Source organism: Alligator sinensis, unplaced genomic scaffold (genome assembly GCF_000455745.1).
Source record: "Alligator sinensis unplaced genomic scaffold, ASM45574v1 scaffold282_2, whole genome shotgun sequence".
NCBI lineage: Eukaryota > Metazoa > Chordata > Crocodylia > Alligatoridae > Alligator > Alligator sinensis.
The window spans coordinates 1715365-1731178 of record NW_005841879.1 but is presented as its reverse complement, the minus strand read 5'-3'; the positions used below and the strand labels follow the sequence as shown (position 1 = coordinate 1731178).

General features: G+C 42.0%; 1 protein-coding gene across 6 annotated transcripts in view; it reads left to right on the top strand.

The window, feature by feature from the left end:
• Positions 1-15814, top strand: part of CEP112 (centrosomal protein 112) — a 276328-nt gene that overhangs the window by 27126 nt on the left and 233388 nt on the right. For all 6 annotated transcript variants that reach the window (XM_006017352.3, XM_025196262.1, XM_025196261.1 and 3 more), the window contains 2 exons: positions 378-474; positions 3905-3979. In XM_006017352.3, the coding sequence (XP_006017414.1) occupies positions 378-474; positions 3905-3979 (172 nt within the window). The remainder of the gene's footprint in view (positions 1-377; positions 475-3904; positions 3980-15814) is intronic.

The following is a 15814-nucleotide window of genomic DNA, read 5'->3' as shown; positions in this document are numbered from 1 at the left end:
GATCGCAACCAAACTGCCACAGATGTTGTGTATTATAGTAATACACACACATGCACATGTGCACACACACGTTTGTGTGTGTGTGTGTGTGTGTGTGTGTGTGTCTGTATGTATAACAAGCAGGAGATGATAATGTGTAAAAAAATTAAGACTGATGAGTATATGTTTGTTATTCTTTTCCCTGTTTTTAAAAGGCCCAAATTTAGAAGCCTGAAGAAACAGTTTTCCCCTCTTAAGCAGGTCAAACATGAATTGTTAACTTGAAAACTGTATATCTATGACTTTAAAAATATTTTAGGATCAAGATCCACCATGTACCCTAAATTGCTGCAAATAAATTCCTTACATTTTGGTTGTTACTGTTTTTTTGATGACAGGGAAAGATACAAATACAATGGAAAGCTACCATTAAGGTCACATTCTGCAAGTCCGCCTCACCAATCAGATGAAGACAACAACGCCACTCAGATGCCTGTAAGATACTGTTACTTTTTGCAATATTGCTTGATCTTGTTGTAATGAATTATTTTTATGTAACCCTTTTAGATTGTCATTGCTAATTGCATGAGTCATGATCCCTAGATGCAGGAATGTAGAAAATGGCAGAGGGAAGGACTGAAGCTCATCAGTCTACTCTTGCGGTTGTGGAAAAAAAATTCATGCAAGATACTCCCACTTGTCCTAATGGATGACCTCTGCTGGGGCAGAACAAAGCTGGTCTGCTGTATTTTTCCCACTAAAGAATTTGGCAATTAACTGCTGTTGACATCATCTTGTATTTTGCAATAATAGATTAAAGAAACTGCTTAAACTTACTTTGGCTTCATTTATTAATAGTTGACCTTTGAAAGGGTAAATGTTGGATAGTCTGTTTTATCCTGTATGAAACTGTCCACAACCAGTGTTAGTGAATGAGGCAGACTAAACAGATGTCATGGGAAATCATTGAAATCCAAGAGATTTGATATTAGATGTCAATTACAAGTAGTAAAAAAATAAGTCTGGTTGAGAAATATATAGGTAGTTGTCAATGCATTTTTCCTTTGTGAATGAGATTTCTAGGCCATAGTATAATGTTCAAAATGTAGCTGATGATTTTCAATTTATTATGCTTTGCACTAAATAAATTCTTATTAACACAGTTATCAGCTGCATTTTAAGCAAAATAATTATTTCTTATTATGTACCACGTTATAAAGAAAAGATACTGCATTGCAGACCCTGAATTGGCACTCTAGGAGATCTGGGTTCTGTTCTTGGCTGTGCTACAGATTTCTTGTGTGACGATGGATGCAGCCCTGCACCTCATGGTGATTCAGGTCCTTGTCTCAGATATTATTGTGATGAGGCCCATAGAAAAGCTTTTAAATGAAATACTCCTTTTTTTACTTTGCCGAACAGTTGGATATTTGATTACTGAGAACAAATGCCGTATTTACTTGAATAGAAGATTCCTCTAACTATAAGATGACTCTCCCAATAATTAGATTCTATATATGGAAAATGTTATTATTTAGTTATAATTTTCCAAGTATAGAATGTAATTATTGGAGGTTTGCCTTGAATTTGTTCCCTTCCCACTGCTGCAGCAGGGAAAAAAAATCTGGGGGTCACTCACTGCTCACTGTTCCTCCCCAACTTTTTCCCTTGGCAGCCCCTTCCCTTTCTCCTTACTGTCGGGTCCTGCTCTCCCTGAGTACAAGTAAGCAAGGAGCAAATCTGAAGACAGTGACCCTGAAATTAAGCATGGCTATAGCAGTTTGTATCTAGTACTCATGCATTTAGTTTATCCAGGACTGATGCACGTTACCTTTTTTTGAAACTGCTGTTTTAGCACAGGTACTCCATACACACTGTTGAACATCATTTGGGCACCTACTTACATGTAGCACAAACTATGCATGATATTAGTCCAGAGCCAAAGTCTCATGGTTTGCAATACAATTCATTAGCTGGGCCTCACCAGAAGCAACCACATTTCAAGCTATGGTGACTGCACAGCTCAGCACTGCTCAGTATATGCATTTGTGCTCTAGATAACCCCAAAAGGATCCATGTGCTAATTAGCCCCCACTCATGGGCACTCATTAGCCCACCACTGGAACTGGGTGTTCTCATCACAAGTCCTGGCATAATCCAAAAATGCCTATGAAGATAAGGCATAGGACAACCTGGTTTAGCTTCACCTCATGGAGGACAGGGCCACACTAATCATGTGCACGAAGCTGTGAAAAGGGGCAATACATGGATTCTGGGCATGCAGTGTTATGGCTCTTCATGACTTGAAAAAGAGTCTGTGGTGAGTGGGACTGTGCGTAGTATTCACTGCCATATGTCTAATTCAGATGGGCTTCACTGACTTATCCTTGTGGTAAGTTCCCAGCAGCATGTTTGCCCAATGTGGGCCATATGTTTTATAGTTATGCATGGTGTTGGCTGCGTTAAATCAACTTTATGGGTGGTTTCCATTGTGGAACACATTCTGCTTTTGGCAGCAGTTTAATGATAGACAATGCATTCGGTTGGATTGCAATTATAAGACAAGGGGCTTTTTTCCCCCATGCTAGTTGGGGGGTGAAAATCTCATCTTCTATCCAAGTAAATGCAGTAGCATGTTGTTGTTCTGTCTTTGATACATGGCAGAATCCAGGTCCAGCAAGAAGAGTGTACAGTTTAGTTAAGAGTGAAGAATTGCTTCAACTAGGTGTTGGTTCCCTGAAATCAAAGCTTTCTTGGAGTGTTTGTCTTGGTGTATACATGAGTGCAAATAGAAACCAAAATGACTTGCATGTCAACACACAAACTCCTTGTTAACAAAGCTTGATGAAACAAAATAATTTATGCTCCCATGCATTGTTTTCCTAATTACCTTGTGCTACAATGAACTTATTGTAGGGGAACTGAAATAGAAAAGTCTGGAATATGTTTTAAATATCCATTTGATATGCTAAATAAAATTATTAGCTATTATTGTACTGTTATATATTACAGACAAACCTATTGTGGAGGACACTGAGAGCCTTAAGCAAAAGTAATCTCCAGTCGTTACTCAGTATTGAAGACTGAGTTGTTGAAAGGGGGAACTCTAGCCTGGAGCTGATTTATTGCTCCTTTTGTCTCTGGTTCTGGTGGCTCTATTTCTATTACTACTCTTTCCTCACTCCAGTTCACCTTTTTCTTTAGACTTGTGTTACTTTGGCTGATTAGGGTGCTGCTTGATTTTTTTTTTTTTTTTTGAGCAGTTTTCACCCAGATCTGTTTTGGGGTACTGCTATATGTAGCCTAATTTCAGAAAGGAGTGTTCCTTGGAGAAAGGAATATTTTGATCTCCCTTGTAAATTTGCTTTCTGTGAAGGAGGTCACTACTCTGGAAACCAACCTGGTGATGTTCTTTCCAGCTCTGTAGTACATTTTTCTTTGTTGTTTGTTAAGCTATGGAGCCTTCAAGTGATGCGGAGAAGAGAGATGGAGGGTGGGAAGAAGGAACAACGTTAGAGACAAATTGCCTAGCAACAGCTACATGTTGCTGTTAATTGAACTGAAGCCAAGAGGAGCAGCAGCCAATTCCAGATTAGTAGGTTCCTTTTGGGGAGGGGGAAGAATTTTCATGGGGTACCTTATTTTTTTTTCTTTTGAGGGGATCATACAGGAGAACAAAGCATATGCACACATTAAATCCCAAAAGTGGCTGCAATATAGTATACATCTGTATACCAGTTTTAAATTAGATAGCTTGGATACCAGTAGCAGTCTAGCCCTAACAGCATGAGGCTCAGCACAGAATTTATGCTGCTGAGAAACAGTGACTGCAGTGAGGCATACTCAAAGTCTCACTAAAAGCTTTTTTGCATTGTATCTCTATGTCTGCTCTTCTAATATTTCCTTTGACATTTTCATATTCCAGGAAGATCATCACAAAAAAAACATTTCTTTGGATGAGAGTGACCTTGAAGCTCGCCTCAATAGTTGGAATCTTGGGGTAAAATAAACAGTGTATTTATTTATTTATTGGCTTATAATGAAAGTTGCTTGGTAATTTAGTCTGCATCTTTGAAATAGTCAACGAGACCTTGTGTTTAGGACACAGTCTCCTATTACAGATGGAAAAAGTGGGAAAGAACCATGACATTTTGAAAGATTAAATCATGGGTGCATGTCATTTCAAGAAGAAACTGTTAAAATAACTCTGCATTTTGGTTCAGGTTCTACTTTTTCTATGGTGTAAATCCACAGCAGTCCTGCAAACTCAGTGGCATTGTTCTGGATCTGTGCTGGAGTAATTGGGCACATCTTCACATGCCTATTACTACCCAGTAATAAACTCTGGAGCTTATTTCTGTTGGGTGTATGTCTGCACGTGCACCTGGGATTGCAGCACGTTGCAGCCCCAGCTAGCAGGAGGGCCTGCGGGGAGGGGTTTGGGGGAGGGCGTCAGCCTTCCAGCCTGGGGCTGCTCCCCACAGCTTAATGTGCCGCAGAGGGGCTGGCTGGACCACGCGGGTGTTTCATTGCGGGCTAGGTGGCAGGCAGCCCCCACACTGAAGCACCCTTGTGCCCCAGCCAGCCCCTGTAGTGTCCACCTGTGTGCTGCTGTGGAGTTTTTTACTGCACAGCAGGATAGTACTTGTATTTATTTACAGGTACTGTTCTGCTATGGAATAAATTATTTTACTGCAGCCTAATAGGGGTGCGTGTTTAGACACTGAGATGTTGACTGCACAGCTGATTAATCTACTGCACAGTAAATGTCTTGTGTCGACGCACCCACTGAAAGCAGGATTTGGCCTTTTTTGTTTTTCACATAGAATGTATAGTATGTAGATGAAACTGGGCCTCCTGTGATATCATTTTCTTTCCTTTAGAATGATGGTTTTTTAATACTTACAAACAGCCCCTCTCCAAAATCAAAATCCTTGGCCCTGATCCTGCAAGCCACTTCACATGGATAGACTATTGCATCTACACTGACTATACAGGAATATAAGCCAAAGCACTGCATCATTGCCTTAATAATTTATTTGTAAATATTCTGCTTTTGCTCCAGTGTTGGGTGATGGTGGAATTTGTTTGATTTGCCATATACTACGTTTTTCATCACATAAATGGAGTGACTTCAAAGAAAGTTCTTTCTGAACTAAGTTCTACAATTTCAGCATAAGTATTTACTGGGTCTTAGCAATAATGGATGATAGGACTCCCTCAGTGCTGTATTTTCCCTCCTACCATTAAGAGGATTTTAGGTAGGTTTAAAACATTTAGATTTGAAATGAGTAATATAAAAAGTTGAGTTTATATATTTTCAGATTTTTATCTTTAGTTATGACAAAGACATGTATCTAATGGGTTTTTTAATGTCTTGGGTGTTTTTGACATTTTACTACTTACAGAAGATAAATATGGTTAGACAGTGTTTCTTATAAAAATGAGTTGATAAAATTAATCGAACACTATTGAAATAATTCAGTATTGGGTTTTTTCCCAGATATTTGGAGTGTGCTTTCAGAGTTAGTGTTTCTAGTTTGATCTTTTTTTTTGGTAATCTTCAAACAAGTTTATATTCCATTTTAATTTAAGGCAACTGCTATAATGAGATTTTTATCTTTGCCGCTTCAGTTATACTCATCCCTGTCTCAGGCAACAGCACAATCATAATGGTCTCTGAACACCAAGGGTCTGATGCAGTCCTTTTCTCTTTATACCAATATATTTTTCCTTGAGTTTCTGTTTAATTCTTTGCTCCATTTGATTAGGTTTGTAGTTGAAGTAGATCTTGAGTTACCCAGTTTTCATTAAAATAATATCCTTTCAAATAAAACATATTTCCCTCTTTCTTTCTATTTTTTTCTTTCCTACTTTTCTTTGAAGCCAAAGTTTCAAACTGTTACTTGGTAACTACTTGGGCAACACTGTTAGTATATAGATTTGAGCAAGGACTTGAGGATTGGATCCATTTTATGAAGTGGCAGTAGATGCACCATAATTAAGACTGGAGCTAGTTTCCTTATATAGAAATAGTTTTTAATGTCTGGCTTCGAAATAATGTAATTGCCTGTCCTGACATTTCATGTGTTTCATTTCATCTCAGGCTAGAGATGTGTGCGAGAAAAAAAAAAAGAAAGAGAAAATAATGTTACAGTTACACTCTTTTATAAAGATGCATGTCATTCAGTTTTTGAAATTCTAAAACTTTCTGGCTCATTATGTCTTTGAAATTACTGTATCACGTTTGCTGTGGAGGAATGACATTTACACTTGCACCGTCAGCGGTGTAGCGTGGGTCTCTGGTGCCCAGAGGCCAATGCTTGCATTTGCACCCCCCCAGAGATGATCTGAGCAGGGTGCAGGGCCTGAGGCAAATCGGCCTGTGCGGGGCCCCACCTCCTGCCCCACAGCACTTCTGTGGGGGAATTAGTAGCACGGCACACCGGCCACGGGGGGAGGGGCGGTGGCTGGAATTTCCGGCTGAAACAGCCAAAGACACCCACAACCCACCAGGTGGGCCACACACAAAACGTGGGAGGCGCCTCCCCCAGGCTGGCGCCCAGGGCCCCCTTCCTCCTCCCCCCCCGTTGCTATGCTACTGTGTACTGTTCTTCAGGAACTTGGGAAAATTATTTGGGGAATAACATAGGCACAAAAGCTATTTTGATATGCAGAGAGCGACATTTAAAATGTGATATAAATATAAAAGCTCGATGTAAAATAGATCTGCATTCTTAGAAAGGATTGTTTTCCTTTGAAAACAGAATAGGAAAATATTATCCTCTGTTAGATCAAATGCCTGAATATACTTTTCTTATTTTTTCTCATTCTGTGCCCAGCATAGGAGGTGGAAGGCCAGGGCTAACGGGGCTCAATCCCCCCAAACGTGGGGCACTGGGTAGGGCCACAAGGCAGCTCGGCCGTGGGCTCTGAGTGGCTGCAGCAGGGGTGGGGAGGGGCAGGGGCTGGGGTGAATGGGGTCCCATTCAGGCCAGGTTGTAGGACAATTGGAGCTTGGGCAACTCGTTCAGGGGGGCGGGGGGGGGAGGCCCAGGGGGTACATTTCCCCCCCACCCCCGATCTGTGCGTAGGGAGAAGCAGCTGCCACTGCATGGTGGGCTCTGCGTCCCACTGAAGCTGTCCCGGGAACCCTCTATTGGCCTGGCGCCAGGACACACATGGCATCACGTGGCTCTGGAGGCCATCACAGCAGGGAGCAAAACACCTCTGCTTTGTGCACAGATCAGGGGGACATGTGCCCTCTGGGCCTCAGCTAGGGATGTGCACAGTAGTGGGAGCCCCCCTATGCCTCTGGATGAGCCACCTGGGCTCTGATTTTCCCACCACCCAGCCTGAGCGGGGCCCCATTCACCCTAGCCCCTGCTGCTGCCTGTGCCCTACTACCTCCCTCACCACTGGGGCCTTGATCTACCCCACCCCCCCTCCCTACCCCCCACAGTCCTTTCTCCTCCCCAACGCCCATTCCTCTACAAACTTACCTGCTGGCGTGGGGGAGGGCAGAGCATGTGCGTGCTCAGCCCGCCCAAATAATTTTTTTCTCCCTCTGTTTATGGTGCCCAGCACAGAGGAACATGGCAACATCTAAATAGGTTGGCTACCCCATCTAGCATTTCTCATTCATGGAAAGGTACTTTTCAGGAAAACATAAGTAATAAGAGTTTGTAGGATGTTTGCAACTTATTTACAAGATGTTTTTTGCTCTGGCATCCATTAACATTTTAGATGTAAATTGTATGTGTCTCTATTTTCTTCCCAGAAGTGAAAAATCTTGATCTTGAGACAGTTCACTAGCTGTCTTCCTGCTTTCTCAAAATATAAATAGGGAACCAGTGAAATGAGGAGCTTAGATGCCTTTTCTTTGTCCTCAGAGCAACTCAAGCTATTTCTCTAACCTATAACACTACAGTTTCCAGCATTTTAGCACTGAGATAAATTTACTTTTAAGAGGATTTAACTTTTATGCTGTGGGATCACCTGAAATACAGACCTTTCAAAGAGCCTCTTCAATAGTTGTTGTCAATTGTATAGACAACAGTAACAAGAATATTAAGTCACTTGCAGACTATAGGGATGTATAAATATCTAGACAGATAAGGTTACAACCAAACATTGCTTTAGGACTTTGAATTGTTGGGGAACAGCAGCCTTTGAACATTTTATAAGTTATGCTTATGGTCACAGTTTGGGGAATCTGTGCATGCTTGTGAATTCAGTTTGATGCAGAGTTCATTTTTATACGTGTCAGATTGCAAAGTTCATTTTGAATTTTGAACTTCACTCTTCTGTTGTCTCTTTACCTTCATGTTGAATTCATTAATTCCTCCACATTCATTGCAGATTGAACTGGCATTCTACAGGGTGGTCACAACTGCTGACAATGGAGGGCTGTTAACCTGTGTTGGTCTTTTATTCATGTGGAAGTTCCCTTGGACAAAAAGTTGGCTTCTTTCCAGGGCTATTCAGCTTTTCAAGACTCAACTCCTAGAACATATCTATAAGTCGCTGAATAGGAGATTTTAATCACCTGAGAAAATGACTGCAGGTTATGAGAAAAGAAAAGTGTGCGGGGGGGGGATTCTGACTGGCCTATTTAGAAAAAGGGAGAAGAGATTGACTGCAGAAAGCTGGCCTCGAAAGTGAGGAGATTTTCTGTGTTTTGGGGGAGAAGCCATGTGCATAATGGAGGTGTGGGAGAAGGACTGAAAGTCTGACCACACTCAAAAACTGCTTACGTGGTGAAAAAACTGAGGTAGGGAGATGTGTACAGGTAACTTCTTCTTTTGCCTAGGTCTGTATAGTTCTTGAAGTAATTAAAGTAAAGGGTAATTGTATTAGAAAACTGTGGAAAGTTTCGGTGTTCTGTGCTTCAGCTTTTACTTGTTACAGGAGAGGTAAATGGTAACCTGGAATGTGCACAAGGCTGGAGCTCCCGAAGTGTGCATCTTGGGGATGTCTTGAGCATTCGGACTTGAGGTCCAGTGTTGCAAAGGAACAGCCAGCAATGTCTGTAACAAAGAAGCATTAAGAGGTTGAATCTATCTAGACCAGGGGTTTTCAACCTTTTTTAACAAGTGTACCCCTTCTGGTGGTGCTAGCCAGACACATGGTGGGGAGCTCGCACGCAGCGGCCGTCACTGCCACCCACTGCCCACTCCCGCCCATGCTCAGCTTTCCCATGGCCAGTTGCACATGTGATTCTGTGGGCTGCTGATGGTCCTTGCGATTGGCGAGCCCCCGGAGGGGTGCCGCTGCCCTTGCTTCGCCCCCGCCACCCCCCCGCAGTGGTGATGTAGGGTGGTGGGTGGTGGCCGCCGCCACCATGTGCAAGCCCTGCCCCATGTTCATCCACAGAGGAGCATTGCTACCCTTGCCCCCCCGCCCTGTTCCTGGGAGCGGGCACAGAAACACACTCCTGTCCCTGCCATTCAGACCCTTTGCGCCTTGCAGCTGTACAGGCAGAGGGTAGTTACAGTACCTCCTTGCCATCGGCCAATCAGGAAAGCGAGCTGGGGTGGGGTCAAGGAGGCACTGCAGTGTGCCGTGTGGGGTTGGTGGCACCTGGCATGCCCCTCCTGTGCTCGCAGGTAAGCGGTGACCTGTGGGAATGCACTGGGGGGAGACACCACTGCCACACCCTGGAGCATGCTCTGTACCTGCCCGTCCAGCATACCAATGACCTTCCAAGCACCCTTAGGGGTATGTGTACCCCCGGTTGACAACCTCTGATCTAGACAAAGGGAAACTTAAAAGTGCAAGGGTTCAGTCTGTGACCAAAACAGCAGCCTAATGAGTGTCCAGCTGGAGGACTTTTGGCAGTACTCGGACTACATTAGTTCCTGATATTAACTAGGGACAGAAAGTAGTTCCAAGCTATTCTTTTTATGTCTAGGCCCTAGGGCAAGGTAAGAATAAATATAATACCCTGAACATAAACATATAGGAAAATAATCTAATAATCAGTCTTATGATGGGGAATATGACAGATTTATTTATCAGGGGACTGATCATGTTTTGGACAGTGCATTTGAAATATAAAGATTCAGTATTTCTTTGAAAGTGTCTGCTTACTTTGAAATGCTAACTAATGTCTTATTACAGATTCATAATGCCCAAAGTAAGATTGGTACCAGAGCAAAGGAAATTCTGGGAGTTCTGAGCGTAGAAGGGAGGAGTTTTGGTCGGGGACGAACTAGAAGGAATTAGTAGTGGCAACCATTGTAAATACAAGTGTATGTTTACATTAAAAATCTTTACCTTACAGGGCTGTTATGAAGATTTTGATATTTATAAATGCTTTGAAGCTGTTAAATGTTGTAAAGTGCTAAGTAAAATGTTGTAAAGTGCTAAGTTTCATGTTTCAGAAAGACTTAATTAGAAGACTTAATTTATGAATTTTGTGCAGATTATCTAATAGTTGGCCTAACAGCAGAAGAGCCAAAGATCCTACTGACGCACAGATGACCTTCTCCATCTGTTCTTACACATTGCAACATTAACACCTCAATGCAAACAGTTGAGCATGTGTTCAAAACAAACAAGATGCAGAACATTACAGAAAACGCCTCACCAGTTGAAATGCTGTCTCTGAATGAGGCAAATCCCTTGTGCTGAGTTAGGTGGATAACTACTGCAGTGTGTCTCCATGTCCTGATTTGCATATGTAAGCCCCACTTCAGAGTGTCTGCGCTGAAGAGCTGCCCATGCCCCATCCCCCATGTGTCTGTGTTGACACTGACAGTACAGTTAAGTGGGCTATGGTTGCTGGGGGCTTATCCCACTAAGTCCATTGTCACCTAGAGCTACATGCAGAATTGGTTTGTGATATGTTGTGGAAGAACATGTCTGTACTTTTCAACCCCATCTTCATAAATGGGTCTTTGCTCAATTTAACTTAGGATTCATCTAGGGGAATAAACTCCCACCAGAGGTGGTGCAGTCACCTACCCTGGTGGTTTTCAAGAGGAGACTGGACAGTCACCTTGCTGGGGTCACTTGTCCCCAGTTGTCTTCCGTGGGGGGCTGGACCCAATGATCTGTGAGATGCCTTCCAGTCCCTAACAATCTCTGAATCATCTGATGTGACATGCTCCTTATTTCTGTTTATTCCAACCAAAGGAGCAGCTGTGGCCGGTTTAGACACGCTGCTCCTGCTTGCGGCTGCAGTGTTGATGCTGCAAGGTAGATATTCTCTGAGTAGTGCAGTACAGCCTCTGAACCACACAAGGTGGTGGGATTTGGAGGGTGCTGCATTCATGGGAGACTGGAGAGACTTGCTATAGATTTCCCATATGTAGACTGATGCTGCTAGTAAAGGGCAACTATCCCAGGTCCCATCATGCAGAGCTGGGACGACCAGCAGTGGATCCAGGAAGCGGACCTTCAAGGAGGAGCCTCCAGTGCCAGGACATCTGACTGAAGGATCTCCTACTAAGTCTAGGGATTGGTTGCTGTTGCCCTACAGGACCAGTTTAGGACCAGGCTAACCAGTTCAGCATTGGCAAAGCAACAGTTAATTCTATGTTAATGAAGGTTTTCAGGACACGTAGACTGCGGGTAATCCACAGGTAGCTGGTATAACCATTGTACCTGAACCAATAACTGTCTTTCAGAAAGAAAGGTTTTCCAACATGGGTTAAGTACTTGCATGATACTCTTGCCCAATTTTTCCAAGAGAAGGAGCAAATAAACATATCAAATGCGACTATACCATTTCATCATTCTCAGGACCTTGGCTGATCAAAGAGGCAAGTTAATGAACATCAGCATAGGATGTACCAGTAAATGTGTGTGAGCCAGGGGCCTTGTTCCTTTGTATTGTGGCACGATTGTCAATAGAACGATGATTACGAGGCATTCTGCTTAGGTAACATTCTACTTTTTGGCTGCAATGATCTAGTTTGGCTGGGGTGAACTAGTTGGGGATGGTCCTGCTTTGAGCAGGGGACTAGATGATATCCGAAGGTCGCTTCCAACCTTAATTTACTATGATTCTATAATATCTGAAAGCATGTTTATAAATAAAATATGTATATTATAAACTTGAGCATGTCATCCATTTTTTCCAGTGGAATTTTCATTTTTGTCTTTGAGTATTGCCTTTTATTTGTTCAAATGTCCCCAAGTAAAGCAGCTTGCAAAAACCAAGATTTGAGATTAAAGAAGTGGATTGTTATGGTAAATTCTGCTTTGGGGAGGAATGTAGACCCTGTGGGACCCAGCTATCTTCTGAATGGGTCTGAAGGCTGATTTCCCCAACTAGTTATCATTGAAAGCATATGGAGAGCCATCATCAGCTTTGCCTTATCAACATGCCATGTTTACCAGCTATGCCCCAATCTAAAGCTTTTTTCTCCCAATCAGCATCGGGGGGCGGGGAAGCCTAGTCTTGGATTTGAGTACCAGCTGGGGGCAGGTGACTCAGCTCTGGCTTTGGCCCTGGACTCAGAGCTAAAGCCAAGTCACCACCTATCCTGGCCTGGGATAGCTTATTTGTTGGGGAAGGGGGCATGTAGATGAGAGAAATGGGAAACCTGTGTTTATGGCTTAGGGAACATAGCACAGCCTGCCCCTATCCAGCAGCCCTCTTCCTCCTTACTTTCTGCTCCAGCTTCAGCCCCTCCAGCCCTCACCTAGCTTAGGGTGACATCTTTTATTGGATCAACTACACAGTCCAATAAATACAATACTATGTACAAAAAGTACTATGTACTACATACAGCTATGTACAATACTACATAGTTGGTCCAATAAAAGATATCACCCAAGGAATCCTTGCTTCTTGCACCAATATTAGCATTTGTAAATGCCCATACCTTAGTTTTAATTCTGTTTTTGAAATCTTGTTTATAGTACAATACAATGTATTTAATGAAAGGAAAAGAAGTTTGTCAAATAAAGTAACTTTATTTTTGGGAACTCTCAGATCTCCAGTGTGAGGTTGCTTAGCTTTCTGGAAGGGAAAGAATTCCTTAGAGCATCTAGGACTAATAAAATGTCAATAATGTCATAATATTTTTAGTATTACATTTAATTTTAATGATCAATTATAACATTTAATAACTGATAGAGTAATATTTAAGCAGAATGACTGAATTGATCCCAGTAAATGTATACCTCTGCTGTCTTTCATTCAGTACTCCCAAAGCAGTTTGGAAATATTTTATAAGCTTCACAATGCCCCTGAGATAACATTTCATCTGCTACTGGAATACATCCAGTTCTGAGGAATGATATGATGGCTCTCTCATGTACCATAGAAACACAGAACAACAGGTCTGTGTGGAAGTAGAGAATATTGTGTTTATTTGAAAATGCTAGGGGTACTATTAGCCAGGTAGGGTACCGTTTTCCATATGGTATTGGACTTTTAGCCAGAAGAAAGAGGTTAACTCCTCAGCCATTATCAAAAGTATCATGGGACCATTATTAAAAAGTGCTCCAGAACTTGACCTTTAAGTCTTACCAAAAATAGTCTCTTACTGTTATCCACAGAGAGAAGAGAACTTCTACCTAAGGAATTCTTTGGTCAGTGATTTATATTCTGTTATCTTGGGTTGGGTGATGAAAGTATGGGACAGAATCATAGCTTTTTTTTCTTTTGGGGGAAACTAAACAAGCCACTTGGATGTCCATTAAGATTATTCCCTGGGTCCTGTAAAAGACTAAGTTTTTTTCAGAGAATAAACATTTTTTTCTCACAATGCCTATGACACTCTTAGCTAAACAGATGAAGGACAACCTTTAAAGTCATGGACTGGCCCCAGTGAGTTCAATTTATATTACTTTTTTAATAATTATATTTAATCCTTTTGCAGTGGATAAAAAATCAGTAGCATTTGTTGTTACATTAACATCATTTAATTATAGTATTCTTTAGAAATTTATGGAAAAATTGGCGTGCATCGCAGGAAAACTTATCTACAACTAAATGTTCTTGCTGCTTTATAGCATGCAGTGTACTTATTCAAGCACATTTTAAAATGCCTAGCCAGAGGGTTTTGTTTTATTTCCAGTCGGATCTGATAGTTTCCATTAAACCCACTAACATTGAAACTAATATGGGAAAATGTCTTTGCTGTCAACAAATGTTGTATTTTTTATAGGTTCAAAGCTTTGGGGCAGTATACTGAATTTTGATTTTGATTGTCCTGGCCTTTGAATACCCAGTCAAAGATACCTTAAAAGATACAGATTTTACAGAAATACACGCTCAGTGGGCAAGTCTACACGAGATGCTAACTATAGAGTAACTTAATAATACTGTGCAGTAGCACATCACAGCACAATGTTAATACACTACTGCGCAGTATTATCAGGCTACTGTGCAGTACCATCACTAAAATGGCGTTCGCTGGCACTACTGTTCAGGAACTCCAGTTGCTGTGAATTTAGTACTTCATTGTACAAGTACTAAATTAAATGCACAGTAGCCACTGTGCATTAATGAATATGTAGATGCGCCCGCTACCTTCTGAAAATTACATTCTCTTAGGGTGCCTGAATAACCAGTTTTGAAGATCCCTAATAGGTTGTTCTGATGCTGATCAGGACTGAAAACAATGGGCCAGTTTCAGTCTCAGTGCAAATAGACACAGCCCCCATTCTAATGCATGTGCTTGTGCACTCGCACCAGTTTTAATTTTTAGGAAAGTGTAACTCAGCTCAGGAGTCAGCAGAATAAGGGAGTGTGGATTGCATTGTCTTTTTCTTTCTCTGGAGAATCATCTGCCTGCAGAGCGAGACCTAAGTAGTGTGAGTGTAAAAGGAATTAGCTATTAAACATGGTTAAAGCAAAAGAAATATGGGGAATTCTTGGGTGGCTTCAGCAATAGTGCAGTATGTGCCTGAGGTTTCTTGTGAACTTGGCTCAGCTTTTACATTGTCTTCCATTCTAGTTAAACTCAACCATTTCTGTACAAGCCTTTTGATTTGTTCTCTTTTTTGGTTTTCTTCAGTTTCTGTCTGCTTACTGTAAACATACCTATTGTATATGTGGTGGTGCTGGAGGATGGCACCACTGTAAAAACTTTCCCACAGTGAACTCCAAGTGGTGTGTTGTGACTTCTGAAAATAAATTCAACTTTCATGCTGACAAACAGTCTTCAAATGCTTTAATGTCCTTCCACCAAGACTGCAGAAGCAGCATTAAAGTATTCTTCCCTTCAAATTGTGATGTTAGATAAGAATGTCCATACTCAGATTTCCTAAAGCTACTCAGCAGTTATTTCTGTAGGGAACATGCTGGCTGCCGGGGTTTGTTAAACTGAAGGAAGAACTTAGGGCAAGGTTCATTTGAGTTGTTTACCATTTCCAAATCTAAGTGTTCTTAACTCTTTCATGTGTGTTTTTCTATCCATGGTTTGAAAGCAAACATGTTTTCTCTTTGAAGAAGTTACTGGGAAGTATGCAAAAAGCCTGCTGATCCAAATGTTTTTCCTAAATCCTAACACACAGCATACCTTCTGACTCTCTGATACTCCATAGGCATGTATTATTTTAGTTCATTACTAGGCCTGTGCGAATAGGGAAGTATTCGATTCAGATTCAGATGATTCGGAGGACAGTGATTTGATTTGGAGATTTGGATCACTGTCCTGAATTGATACGGCTGAATTGGTCTTCGGAAGATTCGGTGCTAATTCGGAGGGATTCAATTATTTGGATTGGTTGAGGAGAGGCAGGCACAGCTGGGCAGCTGCAGGTTCTCTCACGGCTCCTCTGGCTGTGCCTGCCTCTCCCCGGGTGGGGGGAGCAGCAAGAGAAGCACCCATGGCTGGGCCGCCCCGCCCCCCGCCCCCGCCGACCCCCCACG